The sequence below is a fragment of the Xenopus laevis genome, chromosome 1S, assembly GCF_017654675.1.
Source record: "Xenopus laevis strain J_2021 chromosome 1S, Xenopus_laevis_v10.1, whole genome shotgun sequence".
NCBI classification, from domain to species: domain Eukaryota; kingdom Metazoa; phylum Chordata; class Amphibia; order Anura; family Pipidae; genus Xenopus; species Xenopus laevis.
In genome coordinates this window covers 136,119,130-136,139,215 of record NC_054372.1, presented here as the reverse complement: position 1 = coordinate 136,139,215, position 20,086 = coordinate 136,119,130, and the positions used below count along the sequence as shown (strand labels likewise).

Genomic DNA, 20,086 nt, shown 5'->3' with positions numbered 1-20,086 from the left:
ATTATGCTAGTATGACAGGTGTTTCATCATTTTTACCTCTTCTATTTTATTCTGCAGTGCCTTGTCTGAATAAGCCACAATGTTTCCATTTTTTAACAGAGTAATCTGACCACCGCAGAATATGGTTCATCAGTTTCCTGGCAGCCTTTGTGTATGAATTTCCCAAGGACAAAAGTCCAGGGTTCCCTTGGTATATATTGGTATGGAGGAAGACCTTCTGTAGGAGAACCCTCAGGATCTCCCAGTAGGGGATAATGTTAGGGCGTGCCTTGCAGGGGGCAATCCTGGCCCCTTTGCTCCTCTGCCCTCCCTCGCTCACCTTTTTGGCGCCGGAGGGCCGGGATGCTAGCACAGAGAAGTGCAATTGTGCTCTCTGTGCTAGCAGAGCCAATTTTCCGGGATTAAAAAACAAAACATTGGTGTTCAGTGAAAAGTTACATGTAAAATTTGGCAGGCAGTCTTCCTCCTAGGAGACCGTAGCTTTGGCTCCCGTTCCGCTTTCTCTCAACTTCCCTGGCCCATATATGGAGAGGCCCACCGGACATTTGCTCAAACAGCCCAATGGCCAGTCCAGGCTTGAGTTGGAGGATTATTTGCACTTATTTCTATACATTCTGGTAAAGTCTGTGTGTAAAGGGCAAGTTCCCTTCACTGGTAATTTGCTATAGCTAGTGCTGTGGACTATCTACCTGAGGTGGCATGCTTAGCAATACATAGTAAGTTAGGTTGGAAAAAAAGACACGTCCATCAAGTTCAACATTTTAAGTCTATATATAACCTGCCTAACCACTAGTTGATCCAGAGGAAGGCAAGTACCCATTTGAAGCCTCTCCAATATGCCTCAGAGGGGGACAAAAAATCCTTCCCGACTCCAAGATGGCAATCTGACTAGTCCCTGGATCAACTTGTACTATGAGCTATCTCTCATGATCCTGTATTCCCTCCCTTGCTAAAAAGCCATCTAACCCCTTCTTAATGCTATCTAATGTATCAGTCTTAAAGCTATTTAATGTATCAGCACAGTAATATTGATGTCTGGAACAGAGACACCCCTTGATGATCTCATAAGCTGCACCTCTTTAGCTATTCTATGTTTACAGTGTGCCCAAATAAATTTGGTGATTATAGTTTTAGGTATATTGCAGAATTTTAGTGGGTACGAGGATAGGGAATGTTTCAAACAGATAAAACACGATAACAGATGTGGTAGTACATTCATCTTTATCAACGACATTCTCCCAAACCATGCTAGGATGTCTTGAGTACGTTTGACTAGGTCTGATTTAATTGCAGTAAGGGTGAGAAATTGCTGTTATAGAGGCCTTCATAAGTTTTGATCATATGAACTCCTAAGTACTTAGAAGATTCTATTCTACAAGTGTAATGTAAAGTCAGTTCAAGGGTTTGCGCATGTGTTATGGTAAATATAAGGGGATGGCCTCAGTTTTATGTTCACTAATGCTATAGCTTAAGAGGGTGGCAAGTTCCTGAAGGGTTTATTGTAGATCTGGAGAGATGTGAATGGATGCATGGGTGTCAGGAGGACATTCTCCACAAAGAGATACTGTATCCTATAAGTGTTTTGAAGAAATTGGACCCCTTTTATATTGGGATTGTGTCTTAAATCGATACCGTCATGTTCCTATAAAAATCATAGGAACGTGTCCGTATCAAGTCTTTGCTGCCCCCGCAATTGTTCCCCTCAAAGCCACCCCCAGTCCCGCGACTGCAGCTGTGGGCCAGTTATAAAAGGTCTTGAAACCCCACTAAAGCCCATTAATATCAGTAGTGAAATAATAAAGTTCAATTTAAAGGAGAAACAAACCCTTAATAAAAAAAAACCCCTACCCTACATAGACCCTCTACCTCCTCCCCCCCACAGCGCCGGATTTCAATGTCGGGCGCCCCTAGGCCGCGCGGTCCGACCAGGCGGCCGCGCGGTCCGAGCGCCCACCTCACCTCCGCGAAAAAACGCCGGCGCAGCTGCTGTAATTGCGTGGGGACGCACACGTCCCCATAATGCGGCTGGGCGGCATGCCGCCCCTATTTTTTTGCCGCCCTAGGCCCGGGCCTATGCGGCCTTGCCGCAAATCCGTGCTTGCCCCCCAGCCAGGGCCGGGCCATGCCGGCCAGGCGCCCTAGGTAACCTGTCCGGTCCGGCACCTGCTAGCTGTGCTCTTTGCAATTGGTTTTCATTTTTTATTATTGAAGGGTTTTAAGTTATTTGCTTTTTATTCAGCAGCTCTCCAGTTTTCATTTAAAGCAATCTGGTAACCAGGGTCCAAACTACCCTAGCAACCATGCACCGCTAGGAATAAGAAACTGGAATATGAATAGGCGAGGGGCTGAACAGAAAGCTCAGCAATAAAAAGTAGAAATAACAATACTAGTGTAGCCTTCCAGAGCATTCACTTTTTAGAAGGGGTCAGCGACGCCCATTCGAAAGCTTCAAAGAGTCAGAAGAAAAAGGCAAATAACTATAAAAATATAAAAAATAAATAATGAAAACCAACTGAAAAGTTGCTTTGAATTTGCCATTCCATAACATACTAAAAGAAACACCTTTCATTTGAAGGCGCGACCAAGACAGACGCGGGCGGAGAAAACGCGAGTTTATCAGCAGCGAGAGGGCAGGGTTTGTCTGAGGTCTGTGGGCGGGGCAAGTTCAAGACTGGAGATGCCAGGTTTAGCGGGAGCGGCCTGTGTGGGCGGGGTGTATCACAGTGTGAGCGTGCTGCGCTTGGCAGGGTTATGTGGGCGTGACCTGTCCGTATAGTCAGTCGGAGTCTTTCAGTTCGGGCTGGGTTAGCTCCTTACATCGGATTTATTTAGCGCTTCTACGGCGCTTTGTGCCCAGAAATCGGCGTCCCTTCTTTTTGTGCTCGTTATACTGCTCGCTATACTGCTTGCTCACCAATTGGCTTCGTTGTTGCGAGAGACTTTCCCAGGGGCGCTCCCCGGGGCTGCCGCTACCATGTCCAAGCGGCTGAGGAGCCCAGAGGTGTGTGCGGACTGCAGCGTGTCGGGTAAGCAGCCAGCCGGCGGGTGTCACTCTCTGTAACAACGGGGTCAAACCATTCTGTGTTTGGGAGGCGTCACGCCGGATTGGGGGATGGGGACATTGCTATATTAAGTACGCAGTTTTCCGCTTCAAGCCACTACTTCCAGCATCCTCCTTGAGATCTTTCTGTCTCACTCTCTGCACTGTAGCAGTGCTGTGAGTTCTCTCATAGAAACTCAAGGGCATGTTTACTAACATTGGAGATAAATATCTGGAGACGTTTCAGGAGATGTCCATAACAACCATTCAGATCTTTGCTTTTGTTTTCTAACTTCTAGATGGCTGTTTAAATCGAATTGCTGATTGGTTGCCATGGGCAACATCTCCAGAAATCTCTCCAGATATTTATCTCCAATGTTAGTAAACATGCCCATCTCTGTGCGTTGTCGTGTCTCTTGTGTTGTGGTTCTTTCTTGAACGGACAGATTTGGTTCCATGTATATGGGCGGCATTAGTTGGCAAGTGGCTGCTGTGCTGAAACAGTCCTTTTGGCACAGTAGTAGGTGGGGGGACATTGTTTGGGTGCCTCATACTTGCCCCTCCCGGTGAGAAGTACTATTGCAAAAATCATCATTTAATCTAAACTTCATCATGCTGAAATTAGAAACTTTCTAAATACAATCAATTAAATAATCTGTGTCGTTTTTGAAATAATCAAGTTTATCTTCACTACCCCTCTCTCTGTTTCTCTTCATTTTCTCTAATATGTCTTATGGGGGGGGGTCCCTTTCCTAGCAGATGTATTACAGCTCACTCAAATAACTGATTCCAATACAAAATCTAACAAAATAACTGCCTTTTGCACAAATCCTGCACGTAGAGAGACCTGATGTCTGGTGATTTTAATAGGGTGAGCTCTAATACAGCTTCTAGGCAAAAGGAGCCCCCCTTAAGATATATTGGATCTAACTGTCAATGATTATCTGACACCCAACTGCTGCATGAAGAGAGAATGAAGAGAAACAGATGCCGAGAGAGGTATAGTGACGATTAACTTGATTATTTCAGAAACGACGCAGAATATTTGATTGATTTTTTTTTTTTTTTTTTAGAAAGTTTCTTGTTTCAGTATGACAAAGCTTATATTAAATTTTTGTGATAATTCCCCTTTAAGGCTTCAGTTGTGCTGGTTTGTATGGGTATAAGCATCATCCTTATTTCATTTGTTTCACTATGCTAGGAGTTGTTACTGGCTTGATGTGTTGTCATTTTTATAATGCTATGGGTGTATTCTCTGTACAGTGCTGCTGAACATATTGGCATCATGCAAATAATAATAATTGAAATAAGTGGAAACTGTAAATTGTGTCATAAACGTTTAACGTTAACTAAGACACTGAACACCTACTACTTGTAGGGGGCTGTCACAGAGTGGTACATTTTAGTGTAAATGTACATTTTTTTTAAAGGAGAATTCACCCCTAACGTTAATAAACCCTACATAGACCCCTCCTTCCCCCAGCCTGTGTTACCCCGGGCAAATGGCCCATATGTTTTAGTTACCCGTCGGTGCAGATTCAGGCATCTGAGTTCAGGGGCGACATCTTCTTCTCTTCAGAATGACACCGGTGGCGCATGCGCAGTTGGTGCGCCGGTCTCGTTCGGCTGAAGATGGCACCCGTGAACTCTCATGCCTGAATCTGCATCGAGGGGTAAGTAAAACATTAGGGGCATTTGCCCGGGGTAACACTTAGGCTGGGGGGTCTATGTAGGGTAGGGTTTTTTTTAATGTTAGGGTTGAATTCTCCTTTAAGAACTAATATTCTTTATTTGACTGCACTAGTTGCTTTCAATTCAAAGCTAATGGATGGGCGATTTGTAACGTGGTCTTCCCCCCTGCCCACAATGATACAACCTTCTTTAAACAGCCTCATGTTCCATTAAACATAAAACATTTGTTTGGGTGCTGTCAGACTGAAACAGCAGATGTAGTAAGCCAGTAAGAACTTACAATTACCAAAACTGCTATAGGTTATCCATATGTAGTTTGTATACAGGGATATAGTGAAAGGGCACTTGAGTGTATGGTTAATATTCTTTGGGCTGAACTCCATGGGACGTTGGGTGGAATGCGTCGCCCACAACGAAACGGATGCGACAAGTCTGATGTGCCGAATATAATGAGAGTGATAGAAACATCGCAGGTGCAAACTACACACAACACGACTGTCTGATGAAGGCATTCACATCCGACAGTCGTGTTGTGTTCAATACATGTAGTTTGTACCTGCAACGTTTCTATCACTCTAGTTATATTTGGCGCCTATGACTTGTCTCATCCGCTTCATCACTAGAACTACAAAAATTAAAATGAATTTCAGAGCTAACTGTCAATTTTTAAGTCGCGAAACTAACTACCGGAGCTAGTCTGGCTCCTTAAAGGAGAAGGAAAGGCTTGTAGCACTTGGGGTGCCAAATGTTAGGAACCCCCAAGTAAATGTATTTACTTATCTAAAACCCCTGGGCCGGTGCGCCTATTAGCAGAAAACTGCACCGGCCTGGGGTTATACCAGTGAGCACCACGGAGCACTTCCAAAAAGACTGTGGCTTGTCTAAATGAGCTTTTGCATACAACAAGTGACTCTTCTTTCTCATCACCCTGCCATACAGATGTTCTTTGCGCAAATTGCGCTGAATTGTAGAACGATGTACAGATACATCATCTGCAGCAAGATGCTCTTGCAGGTCTTTGGAGGTGATCTTTGGGTTGTCTGTAACCATTCTCACAATCCTCCCCATATGCCGCTCTTGTATTTTTCTTGGCCTGCCAGACCTGGGTTTTACAGCAACTGTGCCTGTGGCCTTCCATTTCCTGATTACATTCTTTACAGTTGAAACTGACCATTTAAACCTCTGAGATAGCTTTTTGTAGCCTTCCCCTAAACCATGATACTGAACAATCTTTGTTTTCAGATCTTTTGAGAGTAGCTTTGAGGATCCCTCCCAAACCACACCTGGGCCCGCTGCTGCCCTCTATTTATAGGCCCGCCCCACAGTGACGTCCACCGCACGTGACCTGAACATTCTGTGGGTCCTGCGGGTATCAGGCCAGCCCCCACATCACTATTGGCGACCCCCCCTCCCAGAGTTGCTTTCGAAGGTGAAAATGCAACTTTGCACTTCAATATTAGGAAAACGGTCACAAATAGAAAATAGGAAGTAATTGGACAAAAGTATTTTTCTGCTGATGTTAAAATAGTGTTTGAAGGTGAACAACCCCTTTAACTTTCTGAATGTGTTTTTTTTATTAATCTGGGCCTAAGGCAGGAATAATTTCAGTCAAATATACCATTCATCTTTCTAGTTCTGAAACTGTTGTGGAACTCTGTACCCTCTTACTGCTATCATCCGGAATACTGAAAGTTTTAGATCATAAAAGATGACATCAATAAATTTTATCATGATACTAAATTATGGGAAAGTGTTGTCAAATTTTTTACTTCTGCTTATGGTAAGATTTAAAGCTTATTTAATAAGGTTTAATGAAATATGATTTTTTTTTTAATGCTTCTCTGCACTTTGAACTTCCCTTGTGGCTTTTTAAATATGCAGTATATCAAAATAACAGCTAATCATATGTCATCATAAGGGTAAACATTGGAACTAAAAGTACTTTAATTTTGCAATTTTATTTCGTTCGAGCATTTGAGAGAAGGAGACCAATAAAGACATGGTATAATGAACAACTCCTTATCTGTAAGTGTGAGACACAGGCTGCAGCTTGGAACTTGTTTATAGAGAGCTCATTATCTGTTTGAAGGATCTCTCCTACTGTGTCTCTTACCCCATGGAAGTTTAATTTCACTCTACTTATTTATTTATAATGATTATCCGCTCTGTGTGTACTTTTCAATATTGTAAAACGTTACAATGTTGCATATCCAAGTAGCGCATTATAAAAGTTATTCATACATAAAATACATGGCTAGGGAGGGGACGGTAGAGTACAGAATAACGATCCTTTAGTGTTTTATAATAAAAATAATTTATGTATTTTTCTTGTGGTGTAACTGCCACTTAGAATGGGAAATGTGTTCAGTGGGTCGTTATTGTTGAACAGTTATTTTCAGAACTTTACTACAAGGCCAACCATATCCAGGTCTGAACCAGATGCATTGAGAATGGAAATACCTAATCTTTGGGCTCCTATACCCCTGTACAAGTGTGGCCTGGTGGCTGGTGCAGTAACCCATAGCTGATAGTATGGGACTTGGTGTTTTCTGGATAATGGATCTTTTGGTAATCTGGATCTTCATTCCTAAAGACTACTAGGAAATCATGTAAACATTACATATACATAATAAGATGGTTTTGCTTCCAATAAGAATTATATCCCAGTTTGGAACAAGTACAAGGTACTGTTTTATTATAACAGAGAAAAATGAAATAATTTTAAAAACTTTTGATTTGGATTAAATATGGTCTATAGGCAATGGCATTTCCGTAATTTGCAGCTTTCTGTATTACAGGTTTCCAGATACGCAGGGGTGTGGAGTTGGTACATATGTTTATGGTACCTCTGACTCAGACTCATCTGTTTTTAAAGGAAGCATATCAAAGTAATCAAAATATAATGTACTGTTCTGTACTGGTAAAACTAGTGTTTGTTCAGAAAGACTATTATAGTTTATATAAATAAGATGCTGTGTATCCATGGGGACAGCCATTCAAGCTTGAAGAAAGAAAAGGCACAGGTTGCATAGCAAAACAGATAAAACACCATTGTATTGGATAGGGCTTATCTGTTACGTGCTATGTAACCTCGATGGCTGCCCTCATAGCTACAAAGTAGCTTGATTATGTAAACTATAGTAGTCTTTCTAATGTAAACATACAGCTTTTACCAGTGCATGTTAATAGTATATTATATGTTAATTACTTTACAACCCTTTCATTTTTTTGGTGTTACTGGCACCAGCTCTCTTTAGTCAGCAACTTTCCTGTTTGCAATTTCAGCAATGTGGTTGCTAGGGTTCAGATTATCCTAGCAACTATGCACTGATGCGAATAAGAGACTGCAATATGAATAGGAGAGGCCTGAATAGAAAGAAGAGTAACAACAAATGTGTAGCCTTACAGAGCATTTGTTTTTTAGATGGGGTCAGTGACCCTCATCTGAAATCTGAAAAGAGTTATAAGAAAGTAGTTTTTAAATAAATTAATAAAGAAAAGTTGCTTACAGTTAGCCATTCTATGAACCACTACATCAATGCAAAATGAACTAAAGTATTATTCAAAGAAACAGAATTTCTTCTGCCAGATCCTCCTTCATAAATCCGATTTGATTATTTTCAGTGCTTGTGTACTCCACATTAAAATAATGTATGAATGTTAGGTTGCATAATAGTTCAGCTGGACTTCACACTAGCGAAACATCTACAAACTGGGTTTTAAGCTTACTGCAGAGAATTACTTTACAATGACTATTATCTGTGAAATATTTTGTATTTTTTTAAACCCTTTTTTAATTGCAATTTAAAGCTATTCAGAGTCGGAGTCTGTGCATTATTTGGCGACTCCGGATATCCAAAATTGCCTCCGACTACACAGCCTTAAGATAACAGATGCCATACCTTTATTTGCTTTTAAAGTTGCAGCCAGTAAATACTTCATTGTGATTGCTTGCCATTTGTGATTTGTCCTGTAGCATATAACCCTCTTAAGTGTGGTAGGTGCCGGTGTTTTGTATGTATGTATATATAGGAGCCCGTTTTTTGTCACATACACAAACACCGACATCCAAGTGGCAAATGCACTGCCTGTTCAGTGCAGCTCCAAATGGTTGCGGATATATAACCTTTATCGTCCCATCTCAAGTCATACTCTCCTTGTGTAATGGCAAATATATTTCATTCCTTAGTTGCTCTTTAAAGGAACAGTTCAGTGTAAAAAGAAAAACTGGGTAAATAAATAGGCTGTGCAAAATAAAAAATGTTTTCAATATAGTTTGTTTGCCAAATATGTAATGCATAAAGGCTGGAGTGACTATATGTGTTACATAATAGCCAGAACACTACTTCCTCCTTTGCAACTCTCTTGGTTTCCACCAAGGCAGAGACTTGAGTGGTGGGGGGGGGGTTCACGTAAGTCATAACTGTTTGCTTTTGAATCTGAGCTGAATGCTAAGGATCAATTGCAAACTCACTAAACAGTTATGTCCCATTTGGCAGCCCTTAAAGTTGCTGACTAACTCAGAGTTAGAGAGCTTAAAAGGAGGAAGTTCTGTTCTGTTATGTTAGACATCCAGTCACTCCAGCTTTTATACATTACATTTTTGGCTAACTAACTATAATAGAATTTTTTTTATTTTGCACAGTCTAATTACCCAGTTTTTATTTTTACACTGAGCTGTTCCTTTAACACTTTAAGTGCCAGCAGAATTTCACATTTTGGTTACGCGAAATGCCAGCTGTTTTTGAAACATTTTGTGCTCTCTCACTTTAGGGGCATTTTCTGAGGGGAAACCTATAGTTTACCTAGGAAAACTATACATTGTTTTTTTCGGTAGAAACTGAGCTTTCTAAATCTGCCCCCACAGGACAGGGACAGGAATCACGTCACAGATGTCTTCCTGGGGCCCTTCCAGATCGTCTGCAACAGTCTCCAGCAACTTTAACAGCCGCTCCTCCGCTCCAGAACCCGGAAGTGCTGCAGAACGTAGAATCTACGTTCTGTGGCATTTCAAGTTACTTTTCTACAGAAAGTAGATTCTACCTTCTGTGGCACTTAAAGGGTTAAAGTCTGATGTCGGTGTAATAATGATGTAAACATTAAACTGCAGTACTAAAACCATAATAGATTAAGCTCAGCAAAGTGAATTTTTCCTCCATTCTCCAATTTTTGCCCAAAAATAACACATTTAAAAGTGCTAATTATCACTTAAGCAAAAGTGTATTTGTAATATAGGAGCATTCATATGACTTTCAGACATGGCAAATGCAGTAAATCGTTGGTCAATACAGGAAGAGGATTAGAGAATTAGAGAAGTAATTTTATATATTTAACTGATGTTTTGTCTTGTATTTCAGAAGGAAAGTAGGCTTCTCTCCTTTTTTGGTGCTATTTAAGTGGATTAGGGGTTTAACTTTGTAAAGACATTACTTGACTTGAAATCATTTCATTGATATTTATGTTCTTGTTAGAGTTTAAGAAAAAAATGTTTATACTGTAAAAAGCTATAAAACCACCCTGATCTTAAAAAAAAAAAAAGCAATAATAAGGAATTATGCGTCCCAGAGAAAAGGAAGAAGTCACATAATACATGGGTAGGACCCAAAAATAATCTCTCTTTGTGGTGCCTTATGTACAAACGGGAAAACACAAGAAGTGTAATACATACACAACTCTTAGGAGTCCCAGTCAATCTTTGTAGTATGAATATTAAAGGGCATGAAAGTGTTAGGGATTCTATCAGAATTCCTCAGATTAAGCTATTTTCCTATATCTGTGTAGCGAATTTATTCGCCAGGCGCAAATTCATGGCTAATAGTTGTTTTGACGCCAGCATCAAAATTGCAAATTTTTTGCCCGTTTCGCTGGAAATTCGCAAAATTCTTGGCGAAACGGGGCAAATTCGCCCATCACTGTAGCTCACTAATATCCTGCACATAATTACTGTGCATACTCAAGGGGAGTTCCAAACAGGGATCTACAAAGAAACAATATGTTTTCCTCCCTTTACTCATTGTCCCTTTGTACTGTATACTTTAAATGTTTTCACAGACACTGACTCCTGCTTCCTAGTACTGCAAGAAGGGAGGCACCAAATCCATAATTTTTGGACATGGACTAAGACTGAATCCTTTGCAATAGATCCAGCTGAAAACTGTATTGGATCAAAACCTAATTTAAATGTAAGAAAATGGCTTAATTTGTTGATGGAAAATAGTCACATTAAGGTGTTCAGTGTTTGAAAGTTGCATGACATTAAGGAGCCACTTCCTTAAAAGGGTGGTTTCCTTTAACTTTTAGTATTTAATAGAAAGGCCAGTTCCAAGCAACTATTCAATTGGTCGATTTTTTTTTTTAATCAAATTTGAACCGAGTTTTCAGGTCTGTTAGATTTCGATTGGTCGAATTTTGAATTTATGGGAGTTTAGGGGAGCTTCATAGTGTCTTGGTAAAGACAATTATCACTATTGTCTATTTTGTAGCCATGACAAGTAGCTGAAACTAGTAGCTCTGCGTGTCTTCGGCCCTTGGAACAAGGAAATTGTGACTGCTAGAATACTCAATTGTTCCCACAATACAAAGCATTGCTTATCTCAAGCTGAATCAGGATGCGGTAACCGCATAAGTGTCGGTTGGTATTTCATATTTTCATGTAAAGATGATTTCTATATAGATTTTAGTGTCAGTCTACTAATAAAAGCAATCAATATTACTGAAGTGTTATTCATTTTTCATTTTTCTTTTTGTGCTTTTAGCAGTTTTACACTATTATGGGGGATACTGACATGTTCCTATGATTTCATTTAAATTCAGTTAGTTTATGGGCGTTCGCTGGGATACTTGGCAAAAAATTCTGCTCATCACTAGTAGGTACAGTTAATAGGCACTGTGTATCATTGCTCTTAGTGACGGACAAAGAGCAGCAGACAAAGGAACTGTCCCCCCCCCTTCCAAAAACTTTTGCACCCCAGCCAGTTGCCTTCTCTTCCTTATTTCAATTCCGTGCCTGCCAGTATAAATTTTTTAGGTATTTACTGTATTTAAGTATAAACAATGGAATATATAGGGCACATTTACTAAGTTTGAGCGAAGAATTAGAATAAAAAATACTTTGAATTTTGAAGGTTTTTTTTGGCTACTTCGACCATCGAATTGGCTACTTCGACCTTTGACTACGACTTTAAATCGAACGATTCAAACTAAAAATCGTTCGATTATTCGACCATTCGATAGTCGAAGTCCTGTCTCTTTAAAAAAAACTTCGAACACCTACTTCGCCACCTAAAACCTACCGAGCACCAATGTTAGCCTATGGGGAAGGTCCCCATAGGCTTTCTAGGCAATTTGGGATCGAAGGAAAATCGTTCGATTGATGGATTAAAATCCTTAAAGGTTCAATCAAAGATTTTTCCTACTATCGTTCGAACTAACGAATTGTGGTAAATCCTTCGACCCTCGATATTCGGCGAAGTAAAATCCTTCGACTTCGAATATCGAAGGTTAATTAACCCTCGATATTCGACCGATAGTAAATGTGCCCCTATATGTGCCCTTTAAGTGATTATCTAGGCATTGTGAGTATATTTCAGCTTTACCCAACCCCCTCTTTAAGTGGTAATGATATGGAGTTTTTTATAGCTGCACATTTCAGTAAGGACTAAGGTTACAAAGACTGTAAGCATGTTGTCCTTGGTATGCCAATAGTGGCTAGCAGTATGAAATATGATAGTTTTCCAATGATTTATTGAAACCATTTGAGAGACTAATAGACCATAAAATAACCAAAAACCTTGTCACATGCCTGCAGAATTAAATACTGCTTTTATACATTTATGGAACAGCCTTTATTATTATCTCTAGATTAAAATATTACTGAAATCGGGGGACTCTTCTGGCCTGCAGCCCCTTGAGGTAAATATTTACAGGTTGGAAGTGGATTATTGACAGCTTTATGTATATAGCACATCTCCTTTAATCACTTATCTGTGATGCTTTTGGTTCCCTGGATGTCTTGGCTAGGAATTACCATGTAACATCCATAAAGAATAAAATGTACAGTACAGGACTCACCTATAATATCCCTTCACTTTTTTGTTTTATTTCTAGCCACAGACTTACTTGCTCAGTGAATTCAGCCCTTTGCAGGGAGTACCCCCCCCCCCCTCTTTATCTCCCCCCCCGCCAAAAAAAAAATTCAATAAGTCAGCCTGCACCTTAAAATAAATGGCAAAACGCTGTAATATATGAGAGTTCTGTTTTTATTCTCTTTATCACTAAGCTCCTGAACCCCTGCTTGGCTAGGTTTTTCCAACCTGTTTCATTGTTCAGTACATATTATTAGGCTCTTCCTTTTATCAGGGATGTAAGGGAATAACAATGATATCCTTTTACAAGAGGGACAGAGTTCCAGGAATGAAACCTCACAATATTATTATTATTTTGCCATGCAGCAAAGCCTGGATTGTCTGAAACCAAGCCTTTCTTCAACATAATTTGGATTAGACCGACTGACTCACCGAATCTGAAACCAAAGCTGAAAAGACATTTCAGATGTGTGTACATAAGCAAATTCTGCTGATGTTGAGTTTCGTTATTATTGTAGGGTTTTGGTGTATGCCTACTACTATTTTTACATTACTTCTCAATTTTGGTAAGGAGTACAGTCGGCTGTAGCTCCATCAGCATTGATTACATAACAAGATGGGTGTCAAGGATTTTTAGTTTGAAGGCTACTCTGACTCATCTATATAGTTTATATAGTATATTTGTACCTGGCCAATAAACAATAGCAAACACATCTATGCTTTTACTATTCCTGCATCTAGCTGAAAAAGGCAAATAATTTGTACAAGAAAATCTTTTTTTGAGTTTCCATGAGGAAAGAAAAAATAATTCAAAGTAATCCACACAATCAACATTTTTTTATTCTATTATCAGGATTTGTAAATTAACAGTTCTCTTTCTATTTTGTTATAATCTCTCTTGAAGGTGTAGGATTATAAATAGTGATGAGCGAATCTGTCCCGTTTCGCTTGGCCAAAACCTAGCGAAACTGCTAAAAAGTCAATAGATGACAAAATATTTTTTACGTGCAAAACTTTTTTTTTCTCTCTCCAAATGCATTAAAGTCAATGTATGTTTTGTCTAGATGCAATTTTACCCGCAGTTTTGCAAAAAAAAAATAAGCAGATCACTGCAAATCCGTGCCTGGCGAAAAAATTTGCTCATCACTAATTAAAATCTTTTTAATGAAAATTCAAATGGAGAATGGAGAGGCATTTTCGTACTTCTATATGTATAAACCTGCCTTATGATGATTTTTTTTTTTGACAGGAATTTATATAGTACTTCGTTATTATGTTTATTACTTTGAATTACAATTTTTCCATCTGCAATACCTTTTGTCATGTGTTAATATAGCCATTTATTAACATAAAACATTTTCCTCTCCCCAGACCCTCGCTGGGCTTCTGTTAATAGGGGTGTCTTGATATGTGATGAATGCTGCAGTGTACACAGAAGCCTTGGTCGTCACATTTCACAAGTGAGGCATCTCAAGCACACTTCATGGCCTCCTACTTTGTTACAGGTAAAATGCTATTCCTTGGTGTTTAACAATAATCTTAATCTTAGTTGTGGGTTTTCGGTTGAATGCCTTAATTTTTTTTAATCTTAGGATTTTACACTTATTATTGACCTTTGATGTTAAACTTTTTGAAACAATATATTCATGGCGCAAATAGGAAGACGATAACAGAAGATTGTCAAGTGAAAAAAAAGTGGGTTATATAAGTTACAAACTGCACCTTAGAAAATCAGTGGCAGAAAAATGTAGGGGTAGCAATATATATAAAAAAAAAAGCAATGCATATATATTGTCATGGAAGAAACCATATATCAAGGATATTTATATATAAAGACAGTTGTAGGAGCCAGATTACAGAGAGATGCCACATTCAGGAATGTTTGGCTAACAGTAGTAGTCTTCTAAGAACCTAATAAAATAAAAAGGAAAGCATTTATCAATAGCTCTTACACAAAGCCTATAACTTGTAATATTAGTACTCTCAGAAAGTTACAAAAGGTTGAATGGTTTTGGTGAAAAGGCTAGTCACATAAGAATGTTGGGTATTAATAGTGCTTACAGCATTCCAGCCGCAAAGAGGTGACTGATATCAATAGTACATCCACAGTGTTTTCCCCAAATTTTTGCACACATAGTTGAGAAGCAATTAGAGAAAACATTCATAGGAAGGTGTCTAATACTGTCCATAAACACTCATCCAAACATGTGGATCCTTGCCCAATTTGTCCACCTACATTCTGGGCCAAATAAGACTCACTGGCAGAGTCGGACTGGGCCGCGTGACATTGGGAAAAAACCTTTGTCGACTGGCATCTATTCTACCCGAATCTGACAGTGTGTCTCTGCCCTAAGGGTTTAAGCACATGGGCAGATTCGAACTGCCTGCCGCCTGCTATAATGACAAAAATCGAAGCGCCGCAAGTGCATAGGCGCTGGTGTTTTGTCATTATAGCAGGGGAAACGCAGGTCAGAGAGCTTGTCACCCCACAGAAGAGGCGATTAGTCGCCAGGCGACTAAATCTCCCCGAATCTGCCCGTGTGCTTGAACCTTAAGACAGTTCAACCAAATATTAACTGGTTAAAGAATAGTGTTTAACTATTCCATTAGAGTTCCAAATAGTTGCTGAATCTGTTTAAGATGCACTGAAACGCTTAATCTTGCTTTTGTTAACTCTCTGTCTAATCTATCTAATCCTCTGTCCGGTTGCCTGTATTTAAAGCATATCTTTATTTATTTATTTATTTTTGAGATTGTGTGAGATTAGAACTCACCACAATAAAACACACTCACTTTCTACTCACTCCTACGGGATTTTTAAAAGCATATTTATCAAAAAGCATACTTATCAAATGGTGAACTCCATTGATAAATCTGCCCCTAGGTGTAACTTTTTTTTTTTATACTGTTTTTACATTTATTTTATATTTTTGTAGAGAGAAATAATTTGTTTTTCAGATGGTACAAACATTATATAGCAATGGGGCTGACGCCATATGGGAACATTCTTTGCTGGACCCTGCATCCATAATGAGTGGAAAACGTAAAGCCAATCCCCAAGATAAAGTACAGTAAGTAACCTCCTTACCACAAAGTAAGAATCAATATGTCAGTGTCTAAGCTTAGAACATATTATAGAATCATTCACCTTCACTTTAACCTTAACTATGGCCTCTGAGTAACAAAATGCAGGGAATTTAAAAGACAGTGCTACCCTTTTAGCTTGTGGCTACCACAAGTCACAGCAACTTTAGTTCCTCCTTCTACACACAGAGCTGGTTTAAGCTAAGATCTTGTTTTTTACACATTTGCACTGATTGTTCTTACCTGTCTCATCTCACTGCCTGGATACTGTAGAACTCTGATCCATTCACTTCTAGTGAAGTTGGAAGAGTAGTAGAGAATGCATTCCACAATCACATTGTTGTTGTTGTTGTTATTATTATTATTATTATTATGCAACACATATTTAGAAAACACCAATATATTCTGCAGTGCTGTACAATAAATGGGTGTATACATTGAACATACAGATTTACATCTAAAAACAACCAATAACCGATTAAAAATAAAGAGGTCCTTGTATACAAGGGGTTGAGACATAGGGTGTCAGTTGCACTGACATGTAATGTGTAAAAAAATTAAAGTGTATTAAAGTAATGAATATATAATGTACTGATTGAGCTGCACGGATATAGCTGGTGTGTTTGCTTCAGAAACTCTACTATAGTTTATATACACAAGCTGCTGTGTAGCCTTTGTGGTAGCCAGTCAAAGCTAAAAAGGAGAAAAGGCACAGGATACACAGCAGATAACAGATAAGCTTTGTAGTATATAATGGGATGCTTCATAACTTATCTGTTATCTGCTGTGTATCCTGTGCTTGTATGGCTACACAGTAGCTTGTTTATATAAGCCATAGTTGTATTTCTGAAGCAAACACATAACTTGTACCAGTGCAGGACAGCATAACATTATAATATAAATCCTTTAAAACACTTAAATTTTTTTGGTGTTACTGTTCCTTTAACTCATCTCCTCTATTAGTGTACCACATTAGGCTCTTTTTTTTAAAGGGGTTGTTCACCTGCCAAACACTTTTTTCACTTCAGTTGTTTTCAGATAGTTTACCATAAACAGACATTTTTCATTTGCTTTCCGTCTTTTTTTATTTATTATCGTTTCCTAAAATTTAAGCTTAAAGTTATATGTTCCTGTCTCTAGAATTTCAGTCTGGCAGCTCAGCGAATCAGGAGAAATCTGAACTGTTACAATTTGCTACATTTAGTTGATACAATTAGCTGATACCTTTCTCAGCAGTATTTGTGGAATATTAGCAACTATTGTATCAATTCTAACAGCTGCCTTTAATGAATTTAGGAATTCTGCTCAGCAGGGACAAAGATAAGAAAAGCATCAACTAAATGTATTAATTTAGGACAGTTAAGGGTAAAGTCACACTGGGTGATTCGAGGAGATTGTCGCTCAGCGACTAATCGCCTCTTCTTTGTGGCGACTAATCTTCCCGAACTGCTTCCCCCTGTCTTCCGCTTGCTAGAATGAGAAATCGCCTGTGGTATGGCACTCGCGGCACTTCGTTTTCCAAAGTCACCCAAAGTTGCCTCACGAGGAAACTTCGGGCGACTTCAGAAAATGAATCGTCGCGAGTGCCATGCCACAGGCGATTTCGTATTTTAGCAGGCGGAAGACAGGGGAAGCAGTTTGGAGAGATTAGTCGCCCCAAAGAAGAGGCGATAAATCACTGGGCGACTAAATCTCCCCGAATCGCCCAGTGTGACCTTCATTTTCCGAAGTTTCCTTGTGAGGCGACTTTGGAAAACGAAGTGCCGCGAGTGCCATACCGCAGGAGATTTCTCATTCTAGCAAGTGGAAGACAGGGTGAAGCAGTTCGGGGAGATTAGTCGCCCCAAAGAAGAGGCGATTAGTCACTGGGCGACTAAATCTCCCCGAATAGCCCAGTGTGACCTTACCCTAAAGAGTCAGCGACCCCCACCCCTTGCCAGAGCTGCTTTTGAATGTTCAATATTAGAAAAATGGTCACAAATAGAAAGTGACTGGTAAAAGTCTTTATTTCTGGTGAACAATCTGAAAACATTAAAAATTATATACAGTTAGAGGCAGTGAGGTTTGGCACATTAAGCACATTTATATCAGTGAGAGCATTGGTTATTGAAACCCTATCCACAATATATACAGTGAGAGGCAGTTGCTATAGGCACCTCAATTGTAACACTATAAGTGGAGCGATTTAGTGTGAGGCAGTGAGGACTGGTACTCTAGACACATTATAGATTGTGAGAGGTAGTGGGCACTGGCATCTCAGTAATATAATATGCAGTGAGAAGTAGATTACACTGACATCCAAGTACATTAAGGGTGATGTAAATTCATAAAATAAAAGCCCATTTTCAGGTTCTCCATAAAAAAAACATTGTCAATAGATTAGTCCTGTATTTTTTTTCCATGCCTGCACAGATCTTTACACTACTGCTTTGAAAAATCAGTGCTGCACAAATTCTGGACAGCAGGAAAGCAGCATGCGGGAATGATGCTCACCAGGGTTAGAAAGCCTTGGTGAGAAACACACATAGAACAACCTGCTTTCCCACTGCCCTGAACTCCGAGCAGAATGACATTTTGGTTATTTTTGTGTTTACCTCCTCTTTAAAAGTAATTGACTTCCTCTAACACAATACTACTGGATGTGTACAGTGGTATCACGGTTAGTATGTGTAATTATATTAGCCATCCACAGCTCCTTTACTCAGATTCACAGGGATGCAAAAACTATTAGTAATTTAGTCATCTGGGTGAAACTTCCTGTTGCAGATGATAGTAACCTGCAACTGGTCAGGTAACTGCAGAATACCTACAAAGCGGTCAGTTTTTGGATAGAAAGTTCTTGCACCAACCAGGTGAACAGTCACTGGTGTAGCAGTTTTTTCCTTTACTTGGTTGATCCACATGCAAAGTTAAGTCACTTCTGGTCCATGGCAACGTCTCTTCCTGTCATGTGTGGTCCATGGGTTGGCGAGTAAACTGTTGCATGTGGGGGTTCCGTAGCTGGTCTGGATAGGGGGTGTGGCGGGTGCTGGTCGGGTTGTAGGTCAGTGGTCAGGTCTTATAGGACTGATTATATGTCCAGTTTTTTTCTTTTTTCTTCCTATTGTTACATTGAAATAATACAGTGTGTGTATTTTCTAACAAATTTTAGATTTTTTTTTTCCTGTTTCATTTCAGTCCTAACAAAGCAGAATTTATTAGAGCGAAGTATCAAATGCTGGCATTTGTTCACCGCTTACCCTGCCGCGATGACGATAGTGTTACAGCCAAAGACCTCAGTAAGGTAAACATGTTTCGTAATTGTTCAAAGATGTGGAAACTCGGTTATAGCTTAATCTTTGCAAGAAATGTCAGAACTGTACTCTCGGTCATTAATCTGTGAAGGCAAAACGTGTTATCTGTAAAAGCTTTGCATTATTTCTCAATGCTCAGCAGAGTGTAACAATGTAGAGAAGATGTTTTGTTTAGAATGTTTGTTTTATCTTGTAGATTTGTTTTTTAAGATGTATTTACTTGCAAATGTTTTATTGTACCCGCTACCCAACCTACAATAGGCCAACTAACCTTCCGACCTGGGGACACGCGAAAGGTTCCATTTTGCTCTTTGACCAAATCTCCTATGCAGTATTTATTATTCAGCCAAATTCACATTTAAGTATTTTAAGGCAGGGTGCTCCATTTTACAAAGTCCCCTTATCAGGAAAAACCCAGGTCCTAAGCATTCAGGGTAATTGACCCATACTTGCTTGTTAAGAAGACTAAAAAAAGTATTTTATTTATTTTGTTTTCTGTACTTCACAGTGTAGGTTATTAACTGTCTACTATACTGCTTGACCTCCTCATTGTCCTGTGCTTTGTTACATGCAGCAACTTCACTCAAGTGTGAGAACTGGGAACCTGGAGACCTGTCTTCGATTACTGTCCTTGGGGGCACAAGCAAATTTTTTTAATCCGGTAAGTATCATTGTCAGTAATTTGTTCTCTAAAAGAAAACATGTTTAAGTAAACTGAACATACTGCAGTGAAATGCTATATGTTATGACTGCCAGTTTTGAAAGATAGACGGATATAGAATTTTAGCTAGAACAGATATTTATAACTGTACCTACTAGCAAATAATTAATTTAAGTGGTTTATAACCTCTTAACGTGTAGGTTTATGCCTTTTGAATATCACACCATTAACA

The 20,086-nt window shown here is 39.3% G+C and overlaps 1 protein-coding gene across 6 annotated transcripts in view; it reads left to right on the top strand.

Annotated features, from left to right (window-relative positions):
- Positions 1-2,651: 2,651 nt before the first annotated feature.
- LOC108707080 (ARF GTPase-activating protein GIT2) overlaps positions 2,652-20,086 on the top strand; it is a 54,220-nt gene continuing 36,785 nt past the window's right edge. For 3 of the 6 annotated variants that reach the window (XM_041580258.1, XM_041580257.1, XM_041580256.1), the window contains exons 1-6: positions 2,652-3,026; positions 13,183-13,284; positions 14,188-14,321; positions 15,775-15,887; positions 19,078-19,183; positions 19,768-19,854. In XM_041580258.1, coding sequence (XP_041436192.1) covers positions 2,975-3,026; positions 13,183-13,284; positions 14,188-14,321; positions 15,775-15,887; positions 19,078-19,183; positions 19,768-19,854 — 594 coding nt within the window. In that variant the 5' untranslated portion in view covers positions 2,652-2,974. Of the gene's footprint in view, positions 3,027-10,783; positions 10,915-13,182; positions 13,285-14,187; positions 14,322-15,774; positions 15,888-19,077; positions 19,184-19,767; positions 19,855-20,086 lie in introns of all 6 variants that reach the window. The other 3 variants (XM_041580261.1, XM_041580259.1, XM_041580260.1) reach the window with 3 other exon arrangements.